This window comes from Delphinus delphis, chromosome 7 (genome assembly GCF_949987515.2).
Source record: "Delphinus delphis chromosome 7, mDelDel1.2, whole genome shotgun sequence".
NCBI lineage: Eukaryota > Metazoa > Chordata > Mammalia > Artiodactyla > Delphinidae > Delphinus > Delphinus delphis.
Genome location: NC_082689.1, coordinates 367,403 through 392,471, shown reverse-complemented (window position 1 = coordinate 392,471; position 25,069 = coordinate 367,403). Strand labels below are relative to the sequence as shown.

Below are 25,069 nucleotides of genomic sequence, written 5' to 3'. Positions count from 1 at the left end.
CCTTTAACTTCGGGAGATTGGGAAACTGTAAATTCCTGTACAGTTTGAATTTCTACAATGAAGATAAAATTGGCAAAACAATGAACGTGTTTCCACTCTTAAATATCTGCCTGGGGTTTAGTGAAGAGTTCACGGAGGAGGGTGTACCTTTAAACGTGCATTTTCAGTGATGAACGACTGCCCCCGCTGACCCCCGGAATCGCAGAAGTCTGGGTCCGCGGGGCCCCGGAGGCCGCTCCTCCTCGGGGTCGGGACGCGCTCCACCTCCCCGCTACCAGACACCTGCTCCGCCCGCCCCGCCGGGACCGCCCAGCTCCCGCGCGACACCTCGCGCGGCCCCGACCGGAAGCCGTGGGGCGGGTCCAGACGGCGCCCCGCCCCTGAAGGCGGCCAATCAGCGCGCGGGGCTCATTAATAGTGACCACGCCGGCCCCGCCTCCGCCTCTCGCGGGGCCACCGCCCGCGCAGACCCAGAGCGCGGCCGCGGACGAAGATGGCGACCGCCATGTACTTGGAGCACTACCTGGACAGTAAGCGGCCCCCGCGCCCCCTAGGCCCACCGCCCTGGCCGGGCCGCCCCCGCCGCGTCCCCCCCCGCCCCGCGCACTAGGCTCCACGTGCGGACCCCGGGGCACGTGGGGGCGGCGGGACGGCCCGGAGCCGGCGGGAGGGGCTGAGGCACGCGCGGGGCGGGAGGGCCCACGAGGGAGGGGCACTGGGGGTGCGGCGCGGGGTCCCGCCGTCACGGCCGCGCCAATTCCAGGTGCGTCACGGCGGGGCGGGGGCCGGCGGGTGCTGGGCGGGGCCAACGCGGCTCGGCCCCACCCTCCCAGGCTCAGCCCCGCCCACTTTCGCCATAGGCCCCATTCTCTCGTCCCTAGGACCCGTCTTCCTTGGCTGGGCCCCGCCCCTCATTCACTAGGCCCCGCCAACTTCGTCGTCGGGCCCGCCCTCTCCGCCCTGGCCCCGCCCTCTATGTCTAGGCCCCGCCCCTCCGAGTCCCGTCCCGCCCATTCCCGGACCCGCCCCCACCGCGGTGACCCACTGAGGTGGTCGAGTCTCAGTCCCTTGGGACTCTGGGCCGGGTTTGGGGGGCCCAGGGCCTGAGGGTTCTGGGTTCTGTGCCTGTTTGTGCTGTGACCTGGGAGTCCGCTTCCAAGCCTCAGTTCGTGCATCTGCAAGGCATGATGGCGCGGAGGGTCTCTGAGGGCACCTGTCTTTGCGCAGGGGGTTGGGGGCGGTACTTAGACGTGTGGGTAGGATGTTCAAGGCAGTGGTCATCAGAGTGGGCCAGCGTCCCGAGGCGTGCCACAGGTTGCACCCTCTGGAGGACTCCTGAGCAGGTGGTTATTTGCCGCATTTCATAGCGTGGGTGATGCTGCGTCAGAGGCTAAGTAGCTTGTCAAGGTCACTCACTGGAGAGTGGCGATCCCACGCTGGAGCTCTGCGGTCCGACTCCAGTCTGGCCCTGGCGGGGGCATAGCCTGGGGATGCGCGCTGGTGGGGATTTTGCCTGGTAACTCTGGAGCCTTGTGCTGCACTGGGGTTTTCACTCATCCGGGCCTGGGCGCCCAGACCCCCACCCGAGGTTGCTGAGAGTAGGGAGTGAACCCCGGCTCCGGGGAAGGCAGTGGGGATCCAGCCCTCCCCAAGGGGGTCTCCCAGGCATGGCCCAACCTGAGCACAGCGTCCTGGGCCCGAGAGCACCGTGGAGGGAGGGGCTTCCCCACCATCGTCACTGGAGAGACCTACACCCAGGTGCCTGTTCTGGGTGCTGTGGCTTGCCCTCCTCTGACCCGGTGCCTGCCCAGGGGGCCCCAGGAGGAGGGTCTGAGGAACACGATTCCTGTCCTGTGAGGGACACCCATGTGAAGGCTTGCGGACGGAGGCCCCTGCTCACTCCCTGAGCACCTGCTGTGTGCCAAGAAAGCAGACATGACCCCTGTTTTCCTGGAACTGGCTCTCAAATGGGAGAGAGAGAGTTTTTAAAAGTTCACAAAAGTTTAAAGGTCACAAAGGAGCCCAGCAGGTCTGAGAGTGCAGGGGTGGCGCTGTCTTGAGAGCCCTGGTAGGACAGCAGGGGAGCCCGCGGGGAGGCCATGGGTGGGTCTGTCCCGCTCTCTGTGTGAGCTGGGAAGCCCTGGGGCTTACGCAGCAGCTTTGTACAGTCAGAGCTCTTGGAGCGGTCATCTGTGGAGGGGGCCCGTCCTGGCTGCGGGCAGGTGGGGAGCTTGGCCTGGACCAGGAGCCCGGCCGTGCGGACAGGAGAGCAGTGTAGGGCAGGGTCCTTACCTCTGCTGTCCCGCACGGTCTGTTTGATTTTAAATAAACTCAAGTAAAATGAGAAGTTCAGTCCCTCAGTTGTACTGGCCCCATGTCAGGTGCTCAGTAGCCCCGTGTGGCCAGTGCGTGCTGTGTCGGGAGGCTCTGTCTTGGCATAAAGTTCTACCGCACAGCCCTGGTGGGCACCGCCCAATGCCCTGAGTTCAGAGTAGAGTGGGAGGAGAGCAAGGAGGACCCCGGGGTTTGGGCTTGTTCTCTGTTGTGGGGCGTCTGCACGGGAGGAGCGGCCTGGGGTCTGCGGTGGGAGAGTCGCACAGGCACCTTCCTCCCTCTGCCCTCTGTTCGCCTCTAGCTTCTCGAGTTTCTGACAAGTTCTGAAGCACGTCAGCCGATTACCAGTGTGAAATAGGGGAGGGCTGGATTCCCCACTGTCTTTAATGTTGGACTCGTGTCCCTGAAAAAAGATGCCTTGATTCTCCTGCTCTCCAAACTCTAAGAGAAACAGAAGCCGGAGTGGGCTTACTGTTTGTAGCCTTGAAGTATGAAGCTTGGAAGGTGGGGTTTTGTCCTGCTGTTGAGAAGCATGTGTCTGTGTTTCAGGTATTGAGAACCTACCCTGTGAGCTTCAGAGGAACTTCCAGCTGATGCGAGAGCTGGACCAGAGGACAGAAGGTGGGTTCAGACCTTTCAGAAGAGCCAGGGTGTGGGGAGCAGCTCCCCAAGTCCAGGAGCGGAGCACCGGCATCCAGGGGGTGGTGTACTGGTCTTCCAGGGACCTGGGGCAGTGGGGCTGCTGTCCAGCCTGGGCCGCAGGTGTTGGGTGGTGTGTCAGAGAGAGTGCTGAGTCTTTTTTTTTTTTTTGGCTGCGTTGGGTCTTTGTTGCTGCGCGCGGGCTTCTCTCTAGTTGTGGAGAGCAGGGGCTGCTCTTCGTTGCGGTGTGTGGGCTTCTCATTGCGGTGGCTTCTCTTGTTGTGGAGCACGGGCTCTAGGCACACGGGCTTCAGTAGTTGTGGCTTGTGGGCTCAGTAGTTGTGGCTCACAGGCTCTAGAGCGCAGGCTTAGTAGTTGTGGCACATGGGCTTTGTTGCTCCGTGGCGTGTGGGATCTTCCTGCACCAGGGCTCAAACCCCTGTCGCCTGCACTGGCAGGTGGATTACTAACCACTGCACCACCAGGGAAGCCCCTAGTGCTGGGTCTTTAAAGTAAACTTAGTCCCTTGTGTCCCTACACGTCTCCATGTCACATCTTTATAATCGTCATCCCCTCCCGCAGTCAAAATATTTGTTACCTTTTCTTTCCTTTAGAAGATTTTCTATTTTCAAACTGTGTACCTATTTTAAACAGTTAGTCCTTTTAGATCTTTTGGTATTTAACTCCCTATTTCTAAACAGTTCATTTTTGCTGCTATTTCTTACTTTATTTCCTTTTGGTTTTAGACTTTATCTATTCGTTTATCACAAAAAAGTGAAGACTTACGTCTCCAGTTGTGCCCTGCTCGGTTCATGCGCACACAGCTCCCTCCCCCTGTCTCCTGGGTGTAATGGACTAGAATTTGAACTGTGGTGATGCTGTGCTGTCCAGTGATGCTGTTTCTTTCCTGGGCTGCTGTGTCGGTAGTTTACCATATGCTATGCTCACATGCCCTGTTTGGAGTAACTGTCTTTTTCTTGGAGTTCTTAATTGCTTTTCTTGTTGGTTTTGTTTTCCTCGTTTTCAGGGTGCCTGCTGCACCAGGTTACCTGCCAGTTCTGTGTGTGCTCTGCATGGAGACCTCTCCTGGAGCCTCTGTCCTGCGGTCCCGTCCGGGCCGACAGTTTCCGGGCCTGCCGCGCACGCCTTGCCCTAGGTCTTCCTAGGCTCTCCCTTTGCTCCTCTTCGGCATGGAGCCCTGTTTCCTAGGCTGTAAACATACTACTGCTTGATTTGCCCGTTTGTTTCAGAGGAGCGTTTTCTCTGGGAGCTTCCAGAAAGAAATTTACGGCAGGGTAAATTTCTTATACCATTGCATGTCTGAAAATGCAGCAGTGAATGGTTTGGCTGGGTATAGAATTCCAGATTGACAGGCATTTCCCCCAGAATGTGGCAGGCGTTGCTGCATTGTCTCCTAGCTTCTGTGTTGCTGTTGAGAAGTCTGATGTCATTTGGGTTTCTCATCCTTTGAATATGTGATCTTTTTTTCCCTTTCCTGTTTAGAAGCTTTTAGGCTTTTCTCTTTATCCCTGAGGTTTTACATTTCATGGTGGTGTGCTTGGGTATGGGCACTTTTTCACTCATTGTGCTGGGCACATGTTTTGCAAGATTGGAATAGCTGTGGTTTTTCACTAAGGAACAGCTTCCTGACTAGTGAATGCAGAGGTTTCTTTTATGGTGAGATAAAGCATTTGTATTCAGAAATAAGCATAAACATTTGTCGATTGCTTAGCAAATAGCACGCAGAGAACCTCTCTGCAGATGGAGAAATGGAGCCTCTAGTGCCTGGGGGCCCGTGTGATCCTCATGAGCAGGCCCCCCTTCCCCAGGGGTACACCCTGAGTTTTCACCTGCAAGAATGGTTTTCTCACCTCTCTAAACCAAAGAGTTAAGAGTTGCGTCTGTCTTTGCCTTTAACATCAATGGAATCATATAGTGTGTTTTCCTTTGTGTCTTGCTTTTCTCGCTCAGTGCCACCTTTTGTGGGATTAACCGATGTTGTTTGGTTTTTTGTTGCTGGGTAGCGTTCTGTTGTGTGAACGGACCACAGCTTATTTATCTGTTTTACTGTAGATTGGACGTTTGGGTTGTTTTCTGTTATCTGCAGTCATGAATGTTTTCCCATGTGTGCCCTGGCCTCTAAATCTTTAGGGTATGTACCTGAGAGTAGCCTGCCGGGTCATAGGTAAGGTGAGCACATCATTTATTATTCAAACAATAATAAATGGACTCTTCAAACTTGAGAGTCCAAGAGGGCACGATGAACCTTTGCTGGGGCAGCGTCATACGTTGGGACTGTCGTGGGCGCACTGCCCTGGTCGGGGTGTCTGCTTGTCTCGCTGATCCAGAGTGTTTGGGAAGGCGGTGCCCGCCACCGGCGGCCAGTGGGCCAGCCACTTCTTTGCTGGCACTTGTCGTTGTCAGGCTTTATTGGTTGCCAGTCTGGTGAGCGTGTCCTGGCTTTTCGCCCATTACTCTATCAGACAAGAAAGCCGAGATCGACATCCTGGCTGCAGAGTATATCTCCACGGTGAAGACTCTGTCTCCGGGTCAGCGCGTGGAGCACCTGCAGAGGATCCAGAGCGCCTACAGCAAGTGCAGGGAGTACAGCGACGACAAGGTGCAGCTGGCCATGCAGACCTACGAGATGGTGAGGAGGGGGGGCGGGGCCTCCCCTCGGACGCGCTCCTCGCTTTCACGCAGCAAGGGGGAGGCTGCTCGGGAAACGGGGCGTCGAGGTGGAGGCCGGGCAGCGAGAGAGCGATGTCGCTAGAGAAAGTGCACGTTGGAGGAGTCCTCGTCCTGGGACCATTTCTGTGGTCTTGTGTCCTGTGCCCGTTTTGCTTGTTCATTTATATGTACTTTTAATGCTTGTTTTTGTCAGCTTTAGGTAAAGTCCTAGAATTGGTTTTGTCCAATTTCCTTTCAATTCCGCTTCTCTTGGGGTTTGCAAGGTGGCACAAAGCCGTCTGCGACGCACATGAGGTCGTGTAGTGAGGCTCCCGTCCTTGCCTCCCCCAATAAAACAGTGATTTTTTTTTTTTTTTTTTTTTTTTTTTTTTTTTTTGCGGTACGCGGGCCTCTCACTGTTGTGGCCTCTCCCGTTGCGGAGCACAGGCTCCGGATGCGCAGGCTCAGCGGCCATGGCTCACGGGCCCAGCCACTCCACGGCGTGTGGGATCTTCCTGGACCGGGGCATGAACCCGTGTCCCCTGCATCGGCAGGCGGACTCTCAACCACTGCACCACCAGGGAAGCCCTAAACAGTGATTTATTTATTTATTTTTGCGGTACGCGGGCCTCTCACTGCCGTTGCCTCTGCCATTGTGGAGCACAGGCTCCGGACGCGCAGGCTCAGTGGCCATGGCTCACGTGCCTAGCCGCTCTACGGCATGTGGGATCTTCCCGGACTGGGGCACGAACCCGTGTCCCCTGCATCGGCAGGCGGACTCTCAACCACTGCACCACCAGGGAAGCCCTAAACAGTGATTTTTTTAAAGCCTGAAATCAGTTGTGTTTGAGAAAGAATCCTCTAGGAGGAGACCTTAATGCTTATGTTTGGGACTTCGATGCTCCAAAGTGCTAAACCCTTTGAGTAATCAGCCTGTCTTCCAAGGAGTTAGGTGTGATCAACGTCCTTAAGACAGTCCGTTTTCTCTCTGACGTGTAATGAAGCTTAGGACTGTGGTTCATTTCCAGTCGGGGGCCGTGATGGACGGTGTTGGACGGCTGTCACCAGCCAGCTGGTGCTGTGACGTCCTTTTAGCTACAGGAGCATCCCCTCTGTCACGGGCAGTTCTGTGCGGTCCTTCCTTCCAGCTCCGTCCTGAACTCCATCTTCAAATGTCATTTTCTGTTGACGAACCTATAGCTCTTCACATTTTACGTCAGGATCTAGTATCCAAGGTCCTCAGCCCTTTACTTCATTGCATCTTACGGCTCTGTTTCTCATTGTTGCCTGCCTTCAAGGTTTTTTCCCTGAGTAGGATTTATTCTGTTGATGGGGAACAGAATGTGGGGAGAAAAGACCCTTGCATCAAGTTGGAAATAGCAGGCCTTGTTCTAGCAGAGTGTTGTTACTTCTAGACTCAATTTAAGGGCCAGACAGTGCTTTCTGCTTGATGTCAGGAGCATTTGTGACCCTGAGGCGTTTTGCTCTGAGTTTCGAACGGAATGTGTGAGCATCCTTCTGTGTAGGTGGATAAGCACATCCGGAGGCTTGATGCGGACCTGGCTCGCTTCGAGGCGGACCTGAAGGACAAGATGGAGGGCAGCGACTTCGAAAGCTCTGGAGGACGGGGGCTAAAAAGCAAGTCTGTTAATTTTTCTTCATTTTGTTATTGTTAACTATGGAGTTCTGAAGAATTTTGTCTGATAAGTGTATTAGGAACATTATGGTAAATATCATATTTGGGTAAATCTTGTCCTGCTTCAGTGAAATCTGTGAACAAAGTTGTGGTCTTTATTGTTTCAGAAGGTCGAGGTCAGAAAGAAAAGAGGGGCTCCCGGGGTCGTGGCAGGAGGACCTCAGAAGAAGACACCCCAAAGAAGAAGAAGCATAAAGGAGGGTGAGAGGTGCTTTTTTTCTCTTTTTCCCTGAAGAACACCATTGGTATTTGCTCAGGATGGAAACACCGGTGACTGCTAAGGCTGAGGAAGTGCTTACCTGTGCGAGGTGTGCTGTAGCTTTTTGCTTTACCCATGCCAGGTGTGCTGCAGCTCTTCCTGCTTTGCCCGTGCCAGGTGTGCTGCAGCTCTTCCTGCTTTGCCCGTGTCGGGTCAGTTGGTCCTCACGGCAACTTGAGGGAGCAGTGTTGCAGTCGTGGAGACCGAGGCTTCAGAGCTCCTGGGTTTGCACCAGGCGGTCTGACTCCAGAACCCATTCTCGTAGCCACTGCGTGCCCTGCCTCTTAAGAGACACGGTGATGTTTGGTGCGGTTCAAGCTAAGCCACTTCCTAGTAGTTGAATACACATCTGTTGATCATTTTATATAGAAATACTTGTTTTAGATGTATTCATTTTTAAGTTGTGTGACTGCATTTATTAAATATCCATGTCATTTAACTTGAACTTCAGAATATTTCATTTAAAGTACTCTCTCACTCGCTACCCCCTACCCGCCAAGATAGCTTCATAGAATATGAATGGGATGCTTCATCCTCCAAGATAGTGTAACATTGCTTCATAGGAGATGCTAAAATGCCAAGTGGCTTCTGTGGAGATGATTCTGACAGTTATGGGGAGAGTTCAGAAGAGTTAGTTTTCGACAAAAGAAAAGTTTTGGTTCTTAAACCTAGTGTTTAAACTTTTATCTTTAAAAAAAAACAAACCCCAAATAGTGTCTTTGTATTGTAAAGTAATGCACAGATGCAGAAGACCACACAACAAACGTGTGGTTTAACGAATTACTGTAAGAGGCACCTCCTTGTAATCGTTGCCTGGCCGGTGACTAACGCTCCCTGGGGGGCCCTTCCCTGTGCCCCTTCAGAATCACCACTTCCTCAGCTCCAGACACACACGACCCACACAGACAGGGTGTTCACTTCCATTCTTTCTTTGTAGTTTTGTCCCTGACACAGTGCACTCCTGGACCCTATAGTTTAGTCTTGTTGCTTTTTTTTTTAACCTTTTAGATTAACTTCATTAAGGAATAATTTACATAACAATAAAATGTTTTCATTTCAAGTATACAGTCTGATGCTGTATTCAACTTCTTTAAAGTTATAGAACTAGTCAACCTTTCTATTTCTTCTTGAGTCAGTTTTGGTAATCTACATCTTTCAAGGAATTTGTTGTTTCATATAAGTTGTCACACTTACTGACATCAAGTTATTCATAATATTCCTTTATTATTCTTCTGATGTTGTAGGTTCTGTACTGATGCTCACTCTTTTAGACCTGAAATTGATGATTTATGTCTTCTCTCATTTTGCCTTGATCTTTTCAGAAAACTAGCTTTTGGTTTCATTGAGTTTTTTCCTCTACTGTTTGTCTTCTATTGCGCTTACTTCTGCTAATATCTTTATTCTTTCTGTCCCCCTACTTAGCCTGGATTTATTTTGCTTTTCTTTTTCCAGCTTTTTATGGTAGAAGTAGCTTAGTATGATTTTCATACTTCCCTTCTTTTCTAATATAAATATTTAAAGCTATAAACTTTCTTCTAATTACTGTTTTAGCTGCGTCACACAAATTTTGATATGTTATGTTTTTGTTTTTATTCCATTCAGAATATTTAAAATTTTCTTTTGTGATTTTTCTTTGACCCGTAGCTTATATAGAAGTATGTTTCTCAGCTTCCAAATAATTTGAGATTTTCCAGGTAACTTTCTAATTTCAATTTCTAATTTAATGTTGCTGTGATCAGAGAACTTCTGTAATTGAAATTATCTGAAAGTGATTAAGTTTTGGGTTATGGTTTATGGTCTGTTTGTCTGAATGTTCCATATATACTTGAAAGCAATGTGTATCTTCTGTTGTTGGGTGGATGTCAATTATATAACTTGGTTGACAGCACTGTTCAAGTTTTATGTATCCTGACAGATACGCTGTTTACTTGTATAAATTACTGAGAGAAGAGTGTTGAGATCACCAACTCTAGACATGGATTTGTCTACTTCTCCTCCTGCTTTGTGAGTTTCTGCTTCATGTATTTTGAAGCTCTGTTACTTGGAGGTACATACACATTTAGGTTTTTTAGAAATAATGGACTCCTTTATCATTATTTATTTTGTTGTCCTTCTTTGTTTTGAAGTCTGTTTCGTCTAATATTACTATAGCCATTCCAAGTGTCTTACAGTGAGTTTTTACATGGTGTGTTTTTTCCCTTTTTCATTCTTTTACTTTCACCACATTTGTGTTTTTGTATTTAGAGTGAGTTTCTTGAAAGCAGCAAATAATTGAGTGTTGCTTTTTTATCTAGTCTGAAAATTTCCTTCTTTTCATTGCACTGTTTAGACTATTCAGATTTAATGTAATTAGTGATATGGTTGGATTTAAATTTACTATCTTGCTATTAGTTGTCTCCTTGTCCCATCTGTTCTTTTCCTGTCTTCTTTTGGATTAATCATGTATTTTTTCAGTATTCCACTTTTTTTAAGTGGGTGTCAATGGTATCTCAAAGAAGTCTTAGTTTTCATTTTATTTATTTTTTTGTTTTTTGTTTTTTGGCTGCGCAGCATGGCTTGTGGGATCTTAGTTCCCTGATCTAACCAGGTCCCTGACAGTGAAAGTGTTGTGTCCTAACCATTGGACCACCAGGGAATTTCTTCAGTATTACATTTTAAGGACTATTCAAGTGTGTATACCCTGTTTCATTAACTTATCACAAAGAATTTCAAATAATATTGTACTATTTCATGTTTAATGTAAGAGCCTACATGAGTATTCTTTTGTTTTCTGCCTCCTGTCCTTTGTGCTATTATCAAAAATTTTACTTCTACGTATGACATAAGTCTCTGAATATATTGTTGTTATTGTTTTAGGTCTAAATCATTGCTTATCTTAAACATTTTAAAATATGAGAAAAAGTTTTATAGTTAGTCCATATATTTACCATTTCCAATGCCCTTCACTTTATGTAGATGCAGATTTCCATCTGGTATCATTTCTCTTCTGCCTGAAGAACTTTCTTTAACATTTTTTTTTTTTTTTTTTTTTTGCGGTACACGGGCCTCTCACTGTTGTGGCCTCTCCCTTTGCGGAGCACAGGCTCCGGACGCGCAGGCTCAGTGGCCATGGCTCACGGGCCCAGCTGCTCCGCGGCATGTGGGATCTTCCGGGACCAGGGCACGAACCCGTGTCCCCTGCATCGGCAGGTGGACTCTCAACCACTGCGCCACCAGGGAAGCCCTCTTTAACATTTTTTACAGTGCAGGTTTGCTGATGGTGATGAATTTTCTGTTTTTGTTTCTTTGAAAATATCTTTATTTCACTTCCGTCTTTGAAGGATATTCTTGTTGGATATAAAGTTTCAGGTTGACTTCTTTTTTTCTTTCATCACTAAAGATGTCCTGTTGTTTTCCATCTTGCATTGATTCTGATGAGAAATTAGTGGTAATTCTTATCTTTGTTCTTCTGTATATAAGTGGCTTTGTTTATTTTTGCTGCTTCTAAGGTTTCCATTTAGCAACTTGATTTTTTAAAAAATTTATTTGTTTTATTTATTTATTTTTGGCTGTGTTGGGTCTTCATTGCTGCACGCGGGCTTTCTCTAATTGTGGCGAGCAGGGGCTGCTCTTCGTTGCGGTACGCAGCTTATTTCTGTGGTGGCTTCTCTTGTTGTGGAGCATGGGCACTAGGTGCACGGGCTTCAGTAGTTGCAGCATGCAGGCTCAGTAGTTGTGGCTCGCAGGCTCCGGAGCGCAGGCTCAGTAGTTGTGGCGCAGGGCTTAGTTGCTTCACGGCATGTGGGATCTTCCTGGACCAGGGCTCGAACCCGTGTCCCCTGCATTGGCAGGCAGATTCTCAACCACTGCTCCACCAGGGAAGTCCACAGCAACTTGATTTTTAACAACTTAATTATGATGTGTCCTCGTGTGTGTTTTTTGTGTGTTTGCTGTTTGGAGCTCATTGAGCTTCTGGGAACTGTTAGTTTATAGTTTGCATGAAATTTGTAATTTTTCAGCCAGTTTTTCAAATTTTTTTTCTGCTCTCTTTTGTCCTTTTTATGGGACTCCAATCATATATGTGTGTTAGCTTGATATTTTCCTACAGATCACTGAGGCTCTGCTTATTATTTTGTCAGAAATTTTCTTTCTACACTTCCATTTGGATAGTTTCTATTACTTTATCTTCAAGTCTTTTCTTCCTTGTTGTCTAATTTAATCTTAATCTCCTTTAGTGAATCTTTGATTTAAGAAATTTTCTTATCAGGAAGTTCTGTTTCTTTTTTTATATGCTTGCCATTTCTGTTATTACACATATATTTTCCTTTATATCTTTGAATATATCATTTTACAACAGCTTTTTAAAAAACTTTCTCTTCTGATTCTGTCATTTCCAGGTCTATTTCTTTTTGTTGTTGTTTTAAAGCTGCTTTATTAAGGTATGATTGATATATAAAGAACAGTATATATTTAATGCATACATTTTGATGAGTTTGGCAGGTCTGTTTCTGTTGACTGCTTTTTCTCTGGTTGTAAATCACATTTTCCTCCTCCTTCACATGTCTAGTAATTTTTTTAAAATTTATTTTTGGCTGCATTGGGTCTTCGTTGCTTCACATGGGCTTTCTCTGGTTGCGGCGAGCAGGGGCTACTCTTTGTTGCGGTGCACGGGCTTCTCATTGTGGTGGCTTCTCTTGTTGCGGAGCATGGGCTCTAGGCGCACGAGCTTCAGTAGTTGTGGTGCATGGGCTTAGTTGCTCTGCAGCATGTGGGATCTTCCCGGACCAGGGCTTGAAGCCATGTCCCCTGCATTGGCAGGCAGATTCTTAACCACTGTGCCACCAGGGAAGTCCATCTAGCATTTTTTTAAATTTTTATTTATTTAATTTATTTTACTTTTGGCTGCATTGGGTCTTTGTTGCTGCGTGTGGGCTTTCTCTAGTTGCTGCGAGCGGGGGCTACTCTTTGTTGTGGTACGTGGGCTTCTCATTGCGGTGGCTTCTCTTGTTGCAGAGCACAGGCACTAGGCATGCGGGCTTCAGTAGTTGTGGCTCACGGGCTCTAGAGCGCAGGCTCAGGAGTTGTGGTGCACGCGCTTAGTTGCTCCGCGGCATGTGGGATCTTCCCGGACCAGGGCTCAAATCCGTGTCCCCTGCATTGGCAGGCAGATTCTTAACAACTGCAACACCAGGGAAGCCCCCATCTAGTAAGTTTTGACTCATTGTTAAGACAGTGTCAGTGCTATGTGGTTGAATATCAGGATTTTGTTGTGTTCGTTTAACGGGTGTTGAATTTTAAAAATTCATTTAAATTTTTGTCACTAGTTTAATCACCTGTGGAGCAGCTTGATCCTTTGTGGGCACATTTTTAACGTTGGTTAAAAAAAGCCTTTTTCTTAATATGCCAGATAGTAAATATTTCAGGCTTGTAGGCCATATTGTCTCTGTTGTGACCACTCAACTCTGCTGTTTACTACTGAAAGCATCCACAGAAAGTGTGTAGATGAATGATGCGACTGTGTTTCATGAACACTTTATTTGTAGAAAAGGCAGCCAACTGCAGGCTGTATTTTGCCAACCTCTAGGTTAGAGCAGCCTTTACTCTAGGGTTGGTTAAACCCTCCTGCTAAGGTGTGACCCTTCTGTGTTCTCCTCTGAATGTATTTGGTGTTTGACGAGGTCTCTCCATGCTGGCTGGTTGGAACTTGAATGTTGCCCAGGCTGCGTGTGAGCTCTGGGAATTGTTCAGCTCACGGGTCCCTGGTATTCTCTGCCTGGCCTTCACGGGCAGCTTAATCTTTAGCTAAAAACTCAAATGGATCTGTTTGCAGATTTCCGGAGTGCACTTCCTCTAGCTTCCTCCTTTCCAGCACCCTGCCCCCAAGTTCCAGCAGCCCCACCCTCCCTGAGCTTTGGTTTTCCCCTCTAGACATGCAGGCTTTTGCTCCTCTCTAAGGACCGGCGTGTGGAAAGTACCTCCGGGCAGAAAGCTGAGAAGGTCATAGGTCTCACCTGGCTCGTTTACCTTCTCAGGATCGCTGTCCTGTGCTGCCTTCTGTGTAGTGTCTGGTAACTCCTACTTCAGGTGTCTTGTCCAGTTTTCTACTTGTTCATAGTAGGCGGGCAGTTCAGTACCTGTTATTTCGTCAGGGTCTTTGTTTAGGTAAAGTTTCTTTAATGCGTAAGTTTTTCTCCATCCCTTTCTTTTCTTCATAATTTTCCTTCTTGAAGGACCTGCGCTGTTTGGCTTGTAGCGTTCTCCAGAGTCTGGATGTTGCTGATGAGATGTGAACCCTCGCGAGAGCCTCTTTGTTGAGCATTTAGACGGTGCGTCTCCTTCTTGTCTGCTCTGCAGGGGGATCCTGGGGAATGCACTGACCTGTGTGTGTTCTTACTGAAGCCGGTTTTGTAGATCTGGCAGGACATTTAATGCTGGGCCATGAGACCTGTGTCAGAGGTGATTGAAAGCATCTGCCTTATGGGGGATGTTTGTTGACTGTGTGGGAACAGTTAGGCTGTGTCCGTTGCAGACGGATGAGGCCATAAACGTTACAGGTGACCCTTGAACAGTGTGGGGCTGGGGGCACCAGCCCTCCATGCAGTTGGAAGTCCGTGTATCACCTTACAGGCAGCCCTCTGAGTCTGAGGTGCCACGTCCGAGGGTTCATCCGACCACGGGTCACGTAGCGCTGTAGCGTGTGCTCACTGAAGAAGACCTGTGTGTAAGTGGGCTCGCGCACTCCAGGCCCGCCTTGGTCAAGGGCCTGCTGTAAGTCCGCATGCACTGTGGTCTTCATTCTGGAGCCCCCATTTGATTCCTTTTTTACGGATTTTAGTTCCTTTTTGAAAAGTCTCCATATTTGCATCCCTGTTACTTACGTTTTCTTCCTAATGTGTGTTTAAAGCCCTTCTCTGCTAATTTTAACATCTGGGTCGTCTCTGCATCTGCTTCTGTCTGCCCACTTCCCTGTGGTTACCAGTCCTGCTTTTTCACGTCATGTACTTGTCTCGTTGTCTGGCCTTGGAGGCACGTGGCGAGGGCTTGCCCTTCTTTGGTCCAGGCAGATGGAGCAGGCTTGGGGCGGGGTGGCGAAGGTGGCAGGGGGCCTCCCGGCTCCTGACGGAGAAGCCAGAGTGTCTGTTTTGCTGCCACAGTGGCTGTCTGTGGGCGGTGCTTGGCTTTCCTTCCTGCGGAGGCCTGGAGGAGGAGGCTGGCTGCTCAGAGACCAGGGATGTCACTCTGCAGCCTCTGCATGGCCCCAGGGTCAGTAAGTGGACTGTAGGGTCACGGCCGTGTGTCCGGGGTCCTGCAGAGTCGGTGTGGTCCCCAGTGGGCCTCCGGGCCTCGGCTGAGCACGGGAGATGGATGGCCTGCTCCCTCGGCTGCTGCCTCTTCCTCAGCCCTAGGGCATCTTGCCTGTGTCACTGCACAGCTGTCCAGTGTCTTTGAAGTGTGACCTCACTGTCGGGTTTGTCTTCCACCTCGTGGTGGCAGCAGTGTTCCGCGCCTTTCTGCTCCTTCCTGCTTAGGGCTTGGGGGCGTGCCGGCCTCCTCTGGGGATGAGCAGGTGTTCTCCTGTGTCCCTTCCTCTCCATGAGCCCCCTTGGAGGGACAAGACCCTGGCTCCCTGGTGCAGTGGGAGGCTCCCTGACGAGTGCATGCCTGGCCGTGGCTCAGACCTCGGGGATGACCCGGGTGTCTCACCCCGTCTCTGCGGACGCGCTGGAGCCGGCCAGGCCCGCAGCTGCCCCTCACTGAGGGGGCTGGCGTGCACGTCGCTGGCTGCTGTTCGTAGCGCTGGCCGCAGCAGCGGCAGGTGAGAAGGGGTAGTCAGGGGTGGCAACGTTGGCAGAGCCCTCGGTAGGTCAGGCTGGACCCGGCGCTTCTGCGCGAACCGTTTCCTCTCCACGGCCACCCCGGGCGGTGGTGCCATGACTGCCCCAGTTTACAGACAGAGGGGGCCGGGGGTGCTGAGGCCCGCCCTGAAGGCCCGCTCTGCTGTGTGACCGGGGGCACCCTGTCCCCGGGGGCCATTGGGGCAGGACGGGGCCGGGACGGTGTCTGGAGAGGACAGGACACCCACGGGCCGGGTGCGGGCCAGTGTACCCCGTCTGCCGGTGCTGTGGCTTCACGGCCTGCCTTGGGGTGATGCGGTTCCAGGGTCAGAGGCAGGTCCTGTCACCCTGCGGGGCCAGGCAGGGGGGCCACCCGAATGGCGAGCGCCAGACCTCGGGTACGTCCTTGCCGTCTGTACAGCCCGTGAGCCAGGCAGGATCTGCGTGCGGACGCGGGGGCCGTTCCTCCCGAGGATGAGTAGCCGTGCCTGTCGGGGGGCGTGTCCTGAAGCGCCTGGGACGCGCGTGGGGGGCGAAGTGTGTGGGGCTCCCTGGGGTGGCTGGTGAAGGGTGCCCACCACGTCCCGGGGTCCGGAGCGAGGGGCAGCACTGCTGCCTGAGGGGTCGCCCTGGCCTGCCCCAGGGATGGGCTCGGCCAACAAGAAGGGCCCTCGTGGGCTCAGCCCCCGTGACCTCCTGGCCGCTTCCCTCCACCCTCCCACCCCGGAGCCCCCTCCAGGTCAGACTGGAGGAGCGGTGGTGCGGGGTCCCAGGCCTGCTTGCTGGCTGGAGGTGTCCTCGCTGGGGGGTCCCCACAAGCCCTGCAGCCTCTCCTACTGCCACGGCAGCTGGAACTGTGCGGCGTGGTCGAGCCTCAAGTAGAAGGCTCGGAGCAGACGAGGCGAGGTCTGTGCCGGAGGTGGGAAGCACCTCAGGAGAGGCCTGAGTCTGCTGGTGGGTGGCTGCCGCGGGGGTTTGCACTGATTCCCCGGGGGGCGCCTGGGAGGGAGGCCCCTGGCGGCAGGACAGGACCCTGCGGGCGGTGACACAGCGCCCCAGCCCGAAGGCCTGCTCGTGGCTGTGCCTGAAGCAGTTTGAAAGCACAGGGGCCGGGACGCGTTTCCGTGACGTTCCCAGAGACGGAGAGCAGAGCCCACACAGAGGGAGGGCCCTGGGTGGCAGCTGCATGGGCACCGAGCATACTTGTGTCAGGGACGGTGGGCGGCCAGGGCACCTCGCTGGGCCGGGAGGCAGGTCGCAAAGGCACAGCGTGTTTCTAGACTCTGGTGCACAGGGAGCACGTGAGCAGTGAATCCCTTTGGGGACCAGATTTTCTTCGTTTCCTTCCGGGTCAGTGTATTCAGATGGCCCGGCGGCCGCCACGTCCTAGCTTTCCTTTTGCCGTGTTCCTCGTGTGACTTGCTGTGTTTGGTTAGCAAGTACGCATTTGAATCCGCGCCTGTACTTTTTATTTTGGGGGTGGGGGTGGGGGAGGGAGGGTTTTCTTTCTGTACTGGTGGGAACATACTGTTTGTCTACACCAGCCTGAGCTCACGGGTTTTGTTTTAAATAACGAAACACATGAGAGTCGATTCCACGAGCCCTTCCCTGTGTGCGCTGCAGAGCCGCAGGCAGCAGATCGGAGGGCGATGTGGACAGTGCAGGGGTCTGGCTGGGCTGTGGGTGGAGCCCAGAGGGCAGCTGGGGAGTGCAGGGCGACAGGCCGCTTCCCTGGCGTGGGTAGGTGAGGGCGGCCCTGCTGACAGTGGGCAGCTGGGTGGGTGGTGGTGGGCTCCTGGGGGTCAGGGCCAGGGCAGGGCGAGGGGGGCAGGGGCTCCTGTGGCTCTCGCGGCGAGGCGGTGGCCCTTCTTGTGGGGGAGGTGCCGGGCGAGCTGGCGGAGCCAGGGCTGCTCAGACACCTGGGCTGCCTGGATGGGCTCAGGTGGGTTCTCGGATATTGCCAGGTGTCCGCTGGTGGTGGTGGCGTGTGCCTGCCCCGGCCGGGGAGAGGCCGCGGGAGGCTGCGGGGGCTGACCCAGGCTGGGGGAGGAGCTTGGGGAGCAGGCCCCATCGGGCGGGGGGCCGGGGCTGGGCATGGTTCCTGTCCCTGGGGGGACTGGTCTGGACGCTGAGTAGTGAGCGTCTCCCCCCGACACCCTCCCACGCCTTCGTGCACGGCCTTGTCTGGCGCCATCCGGGGCAGCTCGTCCCTCTACCCCCCCACTCACCGCTGTTGTTTCCGCGCAGGTCGGAGTTCACCGATACCATCCTGTCGGTGCATCCCTCTGACGTGCTGGACATGCCCGTGGACCCAAACGAGCCCACCTACTGCCTGTGCCACCAGGTGTCCTACGGGGAGATGATCGGCTGTGACAACCCGGATGTGAGTGGGGCCTCGCTGAGGCCTGGGGCGGCGTCCTCGGGGCGGGTGGCACCCGGGTGGCACCCGGAGTGCGGGGCTGACCACCACCTCCTTCGCCTTGCAGTGCCCCATCGAGTGGTTTCACTTCGCCTGTGTGGACCTGACCACGAAGCCTAAAGGAAAATGGTCAGTATGGGCGCCGGCTTTCCTGGAGAACTGGGTGAGCGGCTGGGCTGGGGGTCTGCCTGCCGCCACTGGTCGTGGTCCCCGGGGCCGAGCTGCAGGGGACACCCACCCGCCTCACGCGGGGTTGCGGCTTTTATTACGTTTGCACAATGTAGGGACCCGTGAGCAACATGGGTTTGAACTGCTTAGATGCAGATATTTTTCAATGGTAAATACTGCTGTGCTCCGTGATTCCCAGTGGGTTGGATCTGCGGTGTGGAGGAACCGCGGGTATGGACGGCCGACTGTAAGTCGACTGTGCAAAGAGTCGGCGCTCCAACCCCTGCCTTGATCGAAGGTGACCTGCACTTCCTGTTCCCCCAAACCACGGCCATTCTGACTGTTGAGTGAGGCAGAGATGATTACAGATGCAAACAGAGAATGAGGAGTTCTTCCCCGGGGAGCTTTGACGAAAGACGAAGAACGTTAACTAGGTCTTGGCCAGGCGCAGGCCAGGCACCCTTAGTGCCGCGGGCTTTCCGTTCCATCGAGAAGACGTGCCATGGGTCATGGTGCCGTCTATTCTGTCCTGTGTTCAGTGGGCAGCGGCAGCTTTAGTGTGCATAGAAATCTGGTTTTGCTGACCTGCGCTGAAGCGAAGTCCCGGGAACAGGAGGCGGGGAGGGCAATTTGAGTTTGACTGGGACGTGGTGGGTTCGAGTTGTTTGTGGGACTTCTGGGTGGAAGAGTCTAGTAGGCACTGGAAAATCATTTCCTTCTGGGAGGAGGGGGTCTGCCTACCACTTGCTGGGAACAGGGCGGGACGCGCAGAGCCGGCCAGGAAGCCAGGGCGCCGCGGCCCCAGCCCGCTGCTAACTCCCGACTTCCCTGGGCTCCCCTGGGAGATGGCAGAGAGCAGGCTGCTTCCCGCCTAGGTCTGAGACCTGAGCCCGTGTCTGGGAGTCTGCACACCGTGCTCGCTGGTGCAGCGTTGCCCTCCACCCCAGGGCCCGGCAGGGCCAGGCTCACTCGCTGGCCTGGACCAGGTGCTGGTGGCCGGGGCCGGGGCAGCTGCATCACACAGGATCAGCTGCCTCCCTTCTGTTACGGGGCTGCCAGGGCCCAGGAGGGACCCAGAGCAGCCCCCTGTGTCTCTGGCTCTGGAACCTGCTCGCCCAGGGCCACCAGGGCCCGCTCAGCCCTGTGGGGCGGGCGGGGCTCTGCTCCTCTGCCAGGTTAAGGGGCCCCGCCCGACTGCCCGCCTCCAGTTCGGTCCCAGTGGCGGTGTCATTGCACAGGGAGGACCCGTGAGCTTGATCCAGAGGAATGCCCGTGTGTAAGCACCATGCTGCTCGCCGACCCGAATCTTATCCACCGACTTTAGAACAGACGTGCTGGACGGAATGGCCCGCGTGGGGGCTTTTCCCTGATGGGAAGGCTGCGCTCTCTGCGTTTGTGGGTCTCTGTCCTGGTGCCGTTTCAGCAGCGTCCAGCCATCCTGGAAACGGGGTCTGGCTGCCCACGTGCAAAGGGCCCCTCACTGTGCCTTTCTCATCACAGGTTCTGTCCGCGGTGTGTTCAGGAAAGGAGGAAGAAGAAGTAAGGAAGAGGCGGACGCCCGGACCCGAAGAGCACGTTAATACATCCCTTCATTCACGTCGCAATATTTTATCTTCATTTTAAAACGACCTTGTTTCCAATGATATTTAATAACTCAATGGCCAGTTGTAATTCTGGATATTTCCTAAAACAAACAAGAAGCCACCTGAGCCCTGTTGCCCAGAGGAGTGCCCCTAGGGGACTTACCACAGTGACTCCATTCTCATGACTTTTCGTAGAGACCCCTGGCCCCAAGCATGGCGGTCACAGCGAGTGGCCCCAGGACTTTGAGGGGTGTGCGTGCCTGGTACACTGCCATCGCTTTGCAGCTGGAGGTGTGAGCCCTGGTCATCTGTCTGTGGTTTCCCGGGGCTGCTCCCCGAGAGCCCGGCACCACTGCAGGCGCCTCTGACCCTCACTGAGAGCGGTGCATGTGGAGCCTGGTGACGAGCCTGGGAGGGGCCGGCTCTCCCCGGGGTGGGCAGGGGTCTCAGCTTCGCTGTGCACTGCCTTTTCGTCTGGACTCCCACTTCCCTCCATGAGGGGTTTACTTTCTGGAGTAAACGTCTCTCCATTAGCGAACGATAAGAGGCGGCCCAGCAGACGGGCTGATGTTCTGTTTCCCTGGGAATTCCTGGCGTTTTTACTGTGAAGATGAATTATCGTGGTAGCATGAAGATAGTGGTCTGTGTGAATATGGAGTGAGTCCAAGCCGCTAGGGGCTGATTTGAAACCTGTTCATTTGCACAGCAGATGAGCAGCTTAGATCGAGGAGACAATTTTGTGATGTGATTTGTGAATTTCTTGTGCCACAATAGCAATTCTGGATGAAGCTAGGAAACTAGAGTGTCCTTTGTCTTTAAACAGCATTCACCAAACCGACTTTGAACCGTCTTTTTGGTAACAGTTGGGGGAGGTTGCGTACCTTTGGTGTGTTGATTCCATGTGTCATGATGGTCCAGAAAGCGTGACTTCTGCAGGTGTCCTCGGACTTGAGAGCCTCCGGCGTGCATTTACGGAAGGGGAAACCTGCTTCTGTGTTCAGGCCAGAAGTCCATGAGACAGACTTGGGGCTGAGATTCCCAATTTCGACGAACCTTGTTTTCTTTATAAGGAAGGCCGTCTGGAATGATACACCTGCTTCCTCCTGAGGCCTTGTTACTATAGATGCTCCTCCTATTTTCTAATATTCACCAAGGAGAGGAAAGAAAGCAGAAGGGAGCCTGTGAGGCTGTGTCCTAGACGGGGCCACTCCCCGCAGAGTTAGTTAATATTCAGCAGATGAAAGTGGGGTCTGGCTGGGGTCTGCGTCTGAGCTTCCCAGTGGGGCTTCGCCTGCGCCCCGTGTCCAACTCTGTCCTTTCTGGAGGGAGCTGACGGAGTGGCACTTGATCCCAGATGACCGTGGGCAGGTCGGTTCAGCACGTGTGGCCTGTCCAGTCTCGGGCCGGGGGTGGGGTAGGGGGTCGGCCGCTGCTGCAGCTTGTCCCTGGGGGATCCCGGAGCCACACGGCTTTCTAGACCCGATGCCATTCTGCTGCCCCAGAGAAGGGGGGCCGTGTCCGGACGAGTGCTGTCAGCACCCTCAGTCTCAGCATTGGCTAGAAACCCAGGGGCGTTGGTATTTAATAACTTAGGGTTTTGTTAATACAGGTGTTTAAGGATTGTGGGGAATAAATGTGGAAAAAAAAATTTTTCTTCCCCCTTTTACCAGTTTTTGTGGAGAAGATAGGTAAGTACAGTAAGCTGTGGGGATTCTTTAGAAGCTAATTTAATATTTGCATGTCATCTGTGAACACTTCACACCCGCTGTTATTGCGGGAAAGCGATGGTGTTTGTGGATGTGGGTTGCTGGCTGATTCAGTTGGGATTCTCACCTGGTTTCCTGAGGTCGCGGTCGTTTCCCAGGCAGGATGACCGACTTCTCTGTCTTAAGCTTTTGTTTAAAGTCCGATGGTACCATCCTGCTTGTCACTGTGTAACATCCCACATGTGGACCTTTTTTTTTTTTTAAAGTTTCTGTGCTTGTATGTTTCTAGTGTTTACTTTTTGCTGGTTACAATAATATCACCAAAATAATATGCACGTAGCTTAGGAGAAAACGGAAAACAGGAGCAGAGTAGAAAGAGTCCCCGGAGCATTGTCTGGCCTCCCCGAACACCAGTGCTGCCCGTGACAGAAGACACTTGGTGGCCATGTGGTCGGGAACGTCCTGGCCCGAGGGGTCGGCTGGAGCCCACGCCGCTTGCGGTGTCGTCTGAGGCCTGCCGCCTTCATCAGGATGCTCGCCGGGCTCCGGGGCTGATGCTGGAGGCTGCTCTGGAGCCCCGCCCGACCATCACCTAGGTGGAGGCTGCCCTGGGCGTCGCAGCATTTCTGAGCGAGCGAGAGTGCCGGCCCTCTGTGGCCGTGGGGCTTACTTGTGAGGGAAGAGGTTTCTCGTGCAGAGGAGAAGCAGAGTCGTTCCCTTGTTTCCACTGCTGTCTTATCTGTCGGCAGTTGGAGAAACATCCTCTCATTTTCCTGCAGGAGAACTCGTGCTGCACCAATAAAAGCAGGTGTTAAACTGAGCCCCCCGCCCCTGTGGCCAAGCTCGTGGGGCTCGTGGCTGGGACGCATACACCGAGGCCTGTGTGACTGTCCCCACTGGAGGCTGGGCCCCCGAGCAGGTGGACATGAACCTGGTGCTGGCAGGGCCACGTGAGCCGGGTAGCTTCCCGTCTGCCCAGGGCAGCAGACGCCGGACGCAGCCCCAGGCAGCAGTGACGGGGTGGGTGTGAGGGAGTTGCAGGGGTGTGTGGGGACAGTGGCCAGCTGCGTGTCAGTCCTGCCTCCTGACCCATCGCTGGCAGCCCTTGGCGAGGACCGCTTCGAGCAATAACGCTGTCTGAAGAGCAGCTTCCCCGTGTAGCCACAGCCAGGGCTTGCCCTGGTGCGGGGCTGGGACACTTGTCACGGCGTGGAAGGTTTCAGGTTTTCCTCAAGTTTCAGTGAACAGTGGTTGGTCTTCATTACCTGTGTCGAGAGGAATTTTAAAATAGGACATCTAAGAAAAGTGTTCTCGTTCAGGAGAGAGTTCTGTGAAGTTCCTTCCTAGTGTGTATCTGTGGTGTTCATCATACCACATCTCATCCAAAATGATGCAGCTTTAACATGAATGTTACATTGTATTTTCAAGGAATTATTGATGTTCTCTTTGTAAAGGAAAGATAATATTGTAAATCTTTTTATTAAATAATGTAAAGATGTATATCTGTATTTTTGGATCATGTTATAGATTATGGATATATTGTTTAATGAATAAAGTATTTTTTGGAACATTTGAGAATGCATCCTTTCGGGAAACAATAAAACTTCATCGTGTCCGGAGATGAGAAGTACATCCTGTGTGGCATTTTGAAGGGGATGTGCAGTGGACCAGAGGGGGTGTGTCACTGCCACCAGCCTGGGCAGGACCCCCGGCCGCACCTTGGTGGACAGCCTTGGGCCTCAGCTGTGTCGTGGCGTCACAAGTTGGTCCCCAAGCTCACAGGAAAGATAAAGTGGTTAGAGTGCTGTGGGTTGCTTTCTAGAGGCTTAAGGCGCTTCCTTTGGAACAGAAGTTTCACCCTCTAGGCCTGCTTGGGCGCCAAGGCCCTGTGGGAACTAAACAACTCTTAGGATGTTCCCTTGACGAGTTCTAACGGTCAGGGTCCAGAAACCCAGCCTGGTCACAGTGGGTTGGGAGAGCACCGCCAGGCAACCATTTTCCAGATGAAGCCTGGTTCACAGACTCGGGTCCGTGGCTGGAGGGGAGCCTTCGGCTCTGGAGGAAGGCCTGTGACTTTCCTCTCCCTGCACCATCTTGCTCCACGCACACCAGGGCTGCCTGCCTGGGAAAAGGAGGCACCAGCTCTTTGTTTTGGGGGTGGGGTGCTAATCTGCACTGTTGCTGATTCCCAGAGGTCCAGGATGCCATTGGTCTGGTCAAAGTGAGGGCCCACGGCAATCAGGTGGTTAGGTAATGTTTGTCTGGATGGGTCCACAGGCCCCTCTGTGGTTATCTTCCCAGTGCCTGAGTATGTCATTGAAATAGACGTAATGGCTGGCAGGATGGCCACGTTGACCTGTGGAGTGAGGGTCGTCACGGTAGGAAGGGCCAGGTGGAAGGCCTGGAGTGTCCTCTCCCTGCCAGGGCATAATCCAAAGGCAGGATGTCTCCTCGCGGGAAGGTCAGGGGTGATGTTCCTAGCGCACCCCATTAACTTACCTGGGAAGAGGTGGGCAGGTCTTAAGGAGTATGGTTTACTGAAGATGTGGGTGAGACCCCGCTGCAGCTGCTGTTCCTGGCAGGGCATGGCTACCAGAGCAGCACGTGCGCTCTTGGCAGGTGGCAGGTAGTTGTTGATCTGGCCAGTGCCCATATGCAGGGACCACCGGAATCTTTGTTCTGTTGATACTTGGTCGAACTGGCAGCACACCGTCGCGGCCCTGCCTTGGGCCACGTACACATGCTCGCTCTCTGCAGTCCCCGGGCCACGGGTCGTCATCCTAGCATCCCACAGAACATCCCTCCTGTCTGCCTCACCAAGAACTCTGGGACTGATGAGCCAGACACGTACTGGAGATGCCTTGGTAGGACACGTGGGGGCCAGAGGGTGGGAAGAGAACTCTACTCTGGGTACTAGGGACTGTGTTAGTTATTGTAACAATGTAATTGAGGGTATTCCAGGGCTGAAAGAGCAAAAAGGGAGCACTGAGGTAACAGTCACTGGAGGAAGCGGCTGCCATCCCTAAGTCGGCGAGGGGCGGGGGCAGGGTAGGGGGAGGAAGTTGGAGTCTGGGTTTGGCTGCTTGGAGGAGGGGCGCTGATTAGGATTCAGAGCTCGGAGGAGGGCCGGCCTCACGGCCACCTAGAGCAGGTGTTACTTGGGTGGCCCTGGGCCTCAGGAGCCCCGGGAAGGGGTGCCCCATGGAGCTGGGGCACCCCTGAGGGAACGTGATGCGGCTGGGAACTGGCACCCGTGCTGCTGGGGTGAGGAACATCCCTCAGCCCGGAAGCTTCCCCCCTCCCTTTGTCCCCCTTGGGTGGATGCACTGGAGCTGCAGACGGCAGCCCAGCACCGGGCAGGTGCAAACCTGAAGGGGCCGGAGGAGGCAGCAGGCCGGAGAGGCTTCTTCCCTCCTGGTGTGGTTCAGGCCTTCCTGCGGCCGGGTCACCAACCCAGCCCAGCTCCTCTGAGGCCCCATCACTAAAGAATGCTTGGGCAGGCAGCTTCTGGAGCTCCTCGGGTTCGGCCTGCCTGCAGTGCGTACCTGACCTGCAGAGATGTCTGCCCTTCTGCCAGAGTGGGGGCCAGGGCGTCCCTGGGGCAGAGGAGGGGGGTGAGCCAGAGTCCCCTGGGGACCGCCCGTAGGACGAAGGAGTGAGCAGTTACGCTCTCACCCGGGGCCAGTCCTCGTGGAAGGGGTGGGAGGGTGCGCTGGGACCCCCACTAGCCGGTGCCAAGGCGGGTCAAGGCCAGCTGACCCCACGTGGAAGCTGGATCAAG

At 53.4% G+C, this 25,069-nt stretch overlaps 1 protein-coding gene across 1 annotated transcript; it reads left to right on the top strand.

Moving 5' to 3' along the window:
• The first annotated feature begins 463 nt into the window (after positions 1-463).
• Positions 464-22,871, top strand: ING5 (inhibitor of growth family member 5). Its single transcript, XM_060015760.1, has 8 exons — positions 464-530; positions 2,884-2,955; positions 5,457-5,623; positions 7,170-7,281; positions 7,447-7,540; positions 17,660-17,795; positions 17,899-17,960; positions 19,500-22,871. The coding sequence occupies exons 1-8, from the start codon at positions 494-496 to the stop codon at positions 19,540-19,542; spliced, it is 723 nt and encodes a 240-aa protein (XP_059871743.1). The 5' UTR covers positions 464-493; the 3' UTR covers positions 19,543-22,871.
• Positions 22,872-25,069: the final 2,198 nt, after the last annotated feature.

Excerpts from the sequence above, each read along its gene's own strand:
- ING5 (XM_060015760.1), top strand. The coding sequence starts at position 494 with ATGGCGACCGCCATGTACTTGGAGCACTACCTGGACA. Across the intron at positions 531-2,883 it reads CTTGGAGCACTACCTGGACA|GTATTGAGAACCTACCCTGT; the intron begins GTAAGCGGCCCC and ends TCTGTGTTTCAG. Across the intron at positions 2,956-5,456 it reads GCTGGACCAGAGGACAGAAG|ACAAGAAAGCCGAGATCGAC; the intron begins GTGGGTTCAGAC and ends TTACTCTATCAG.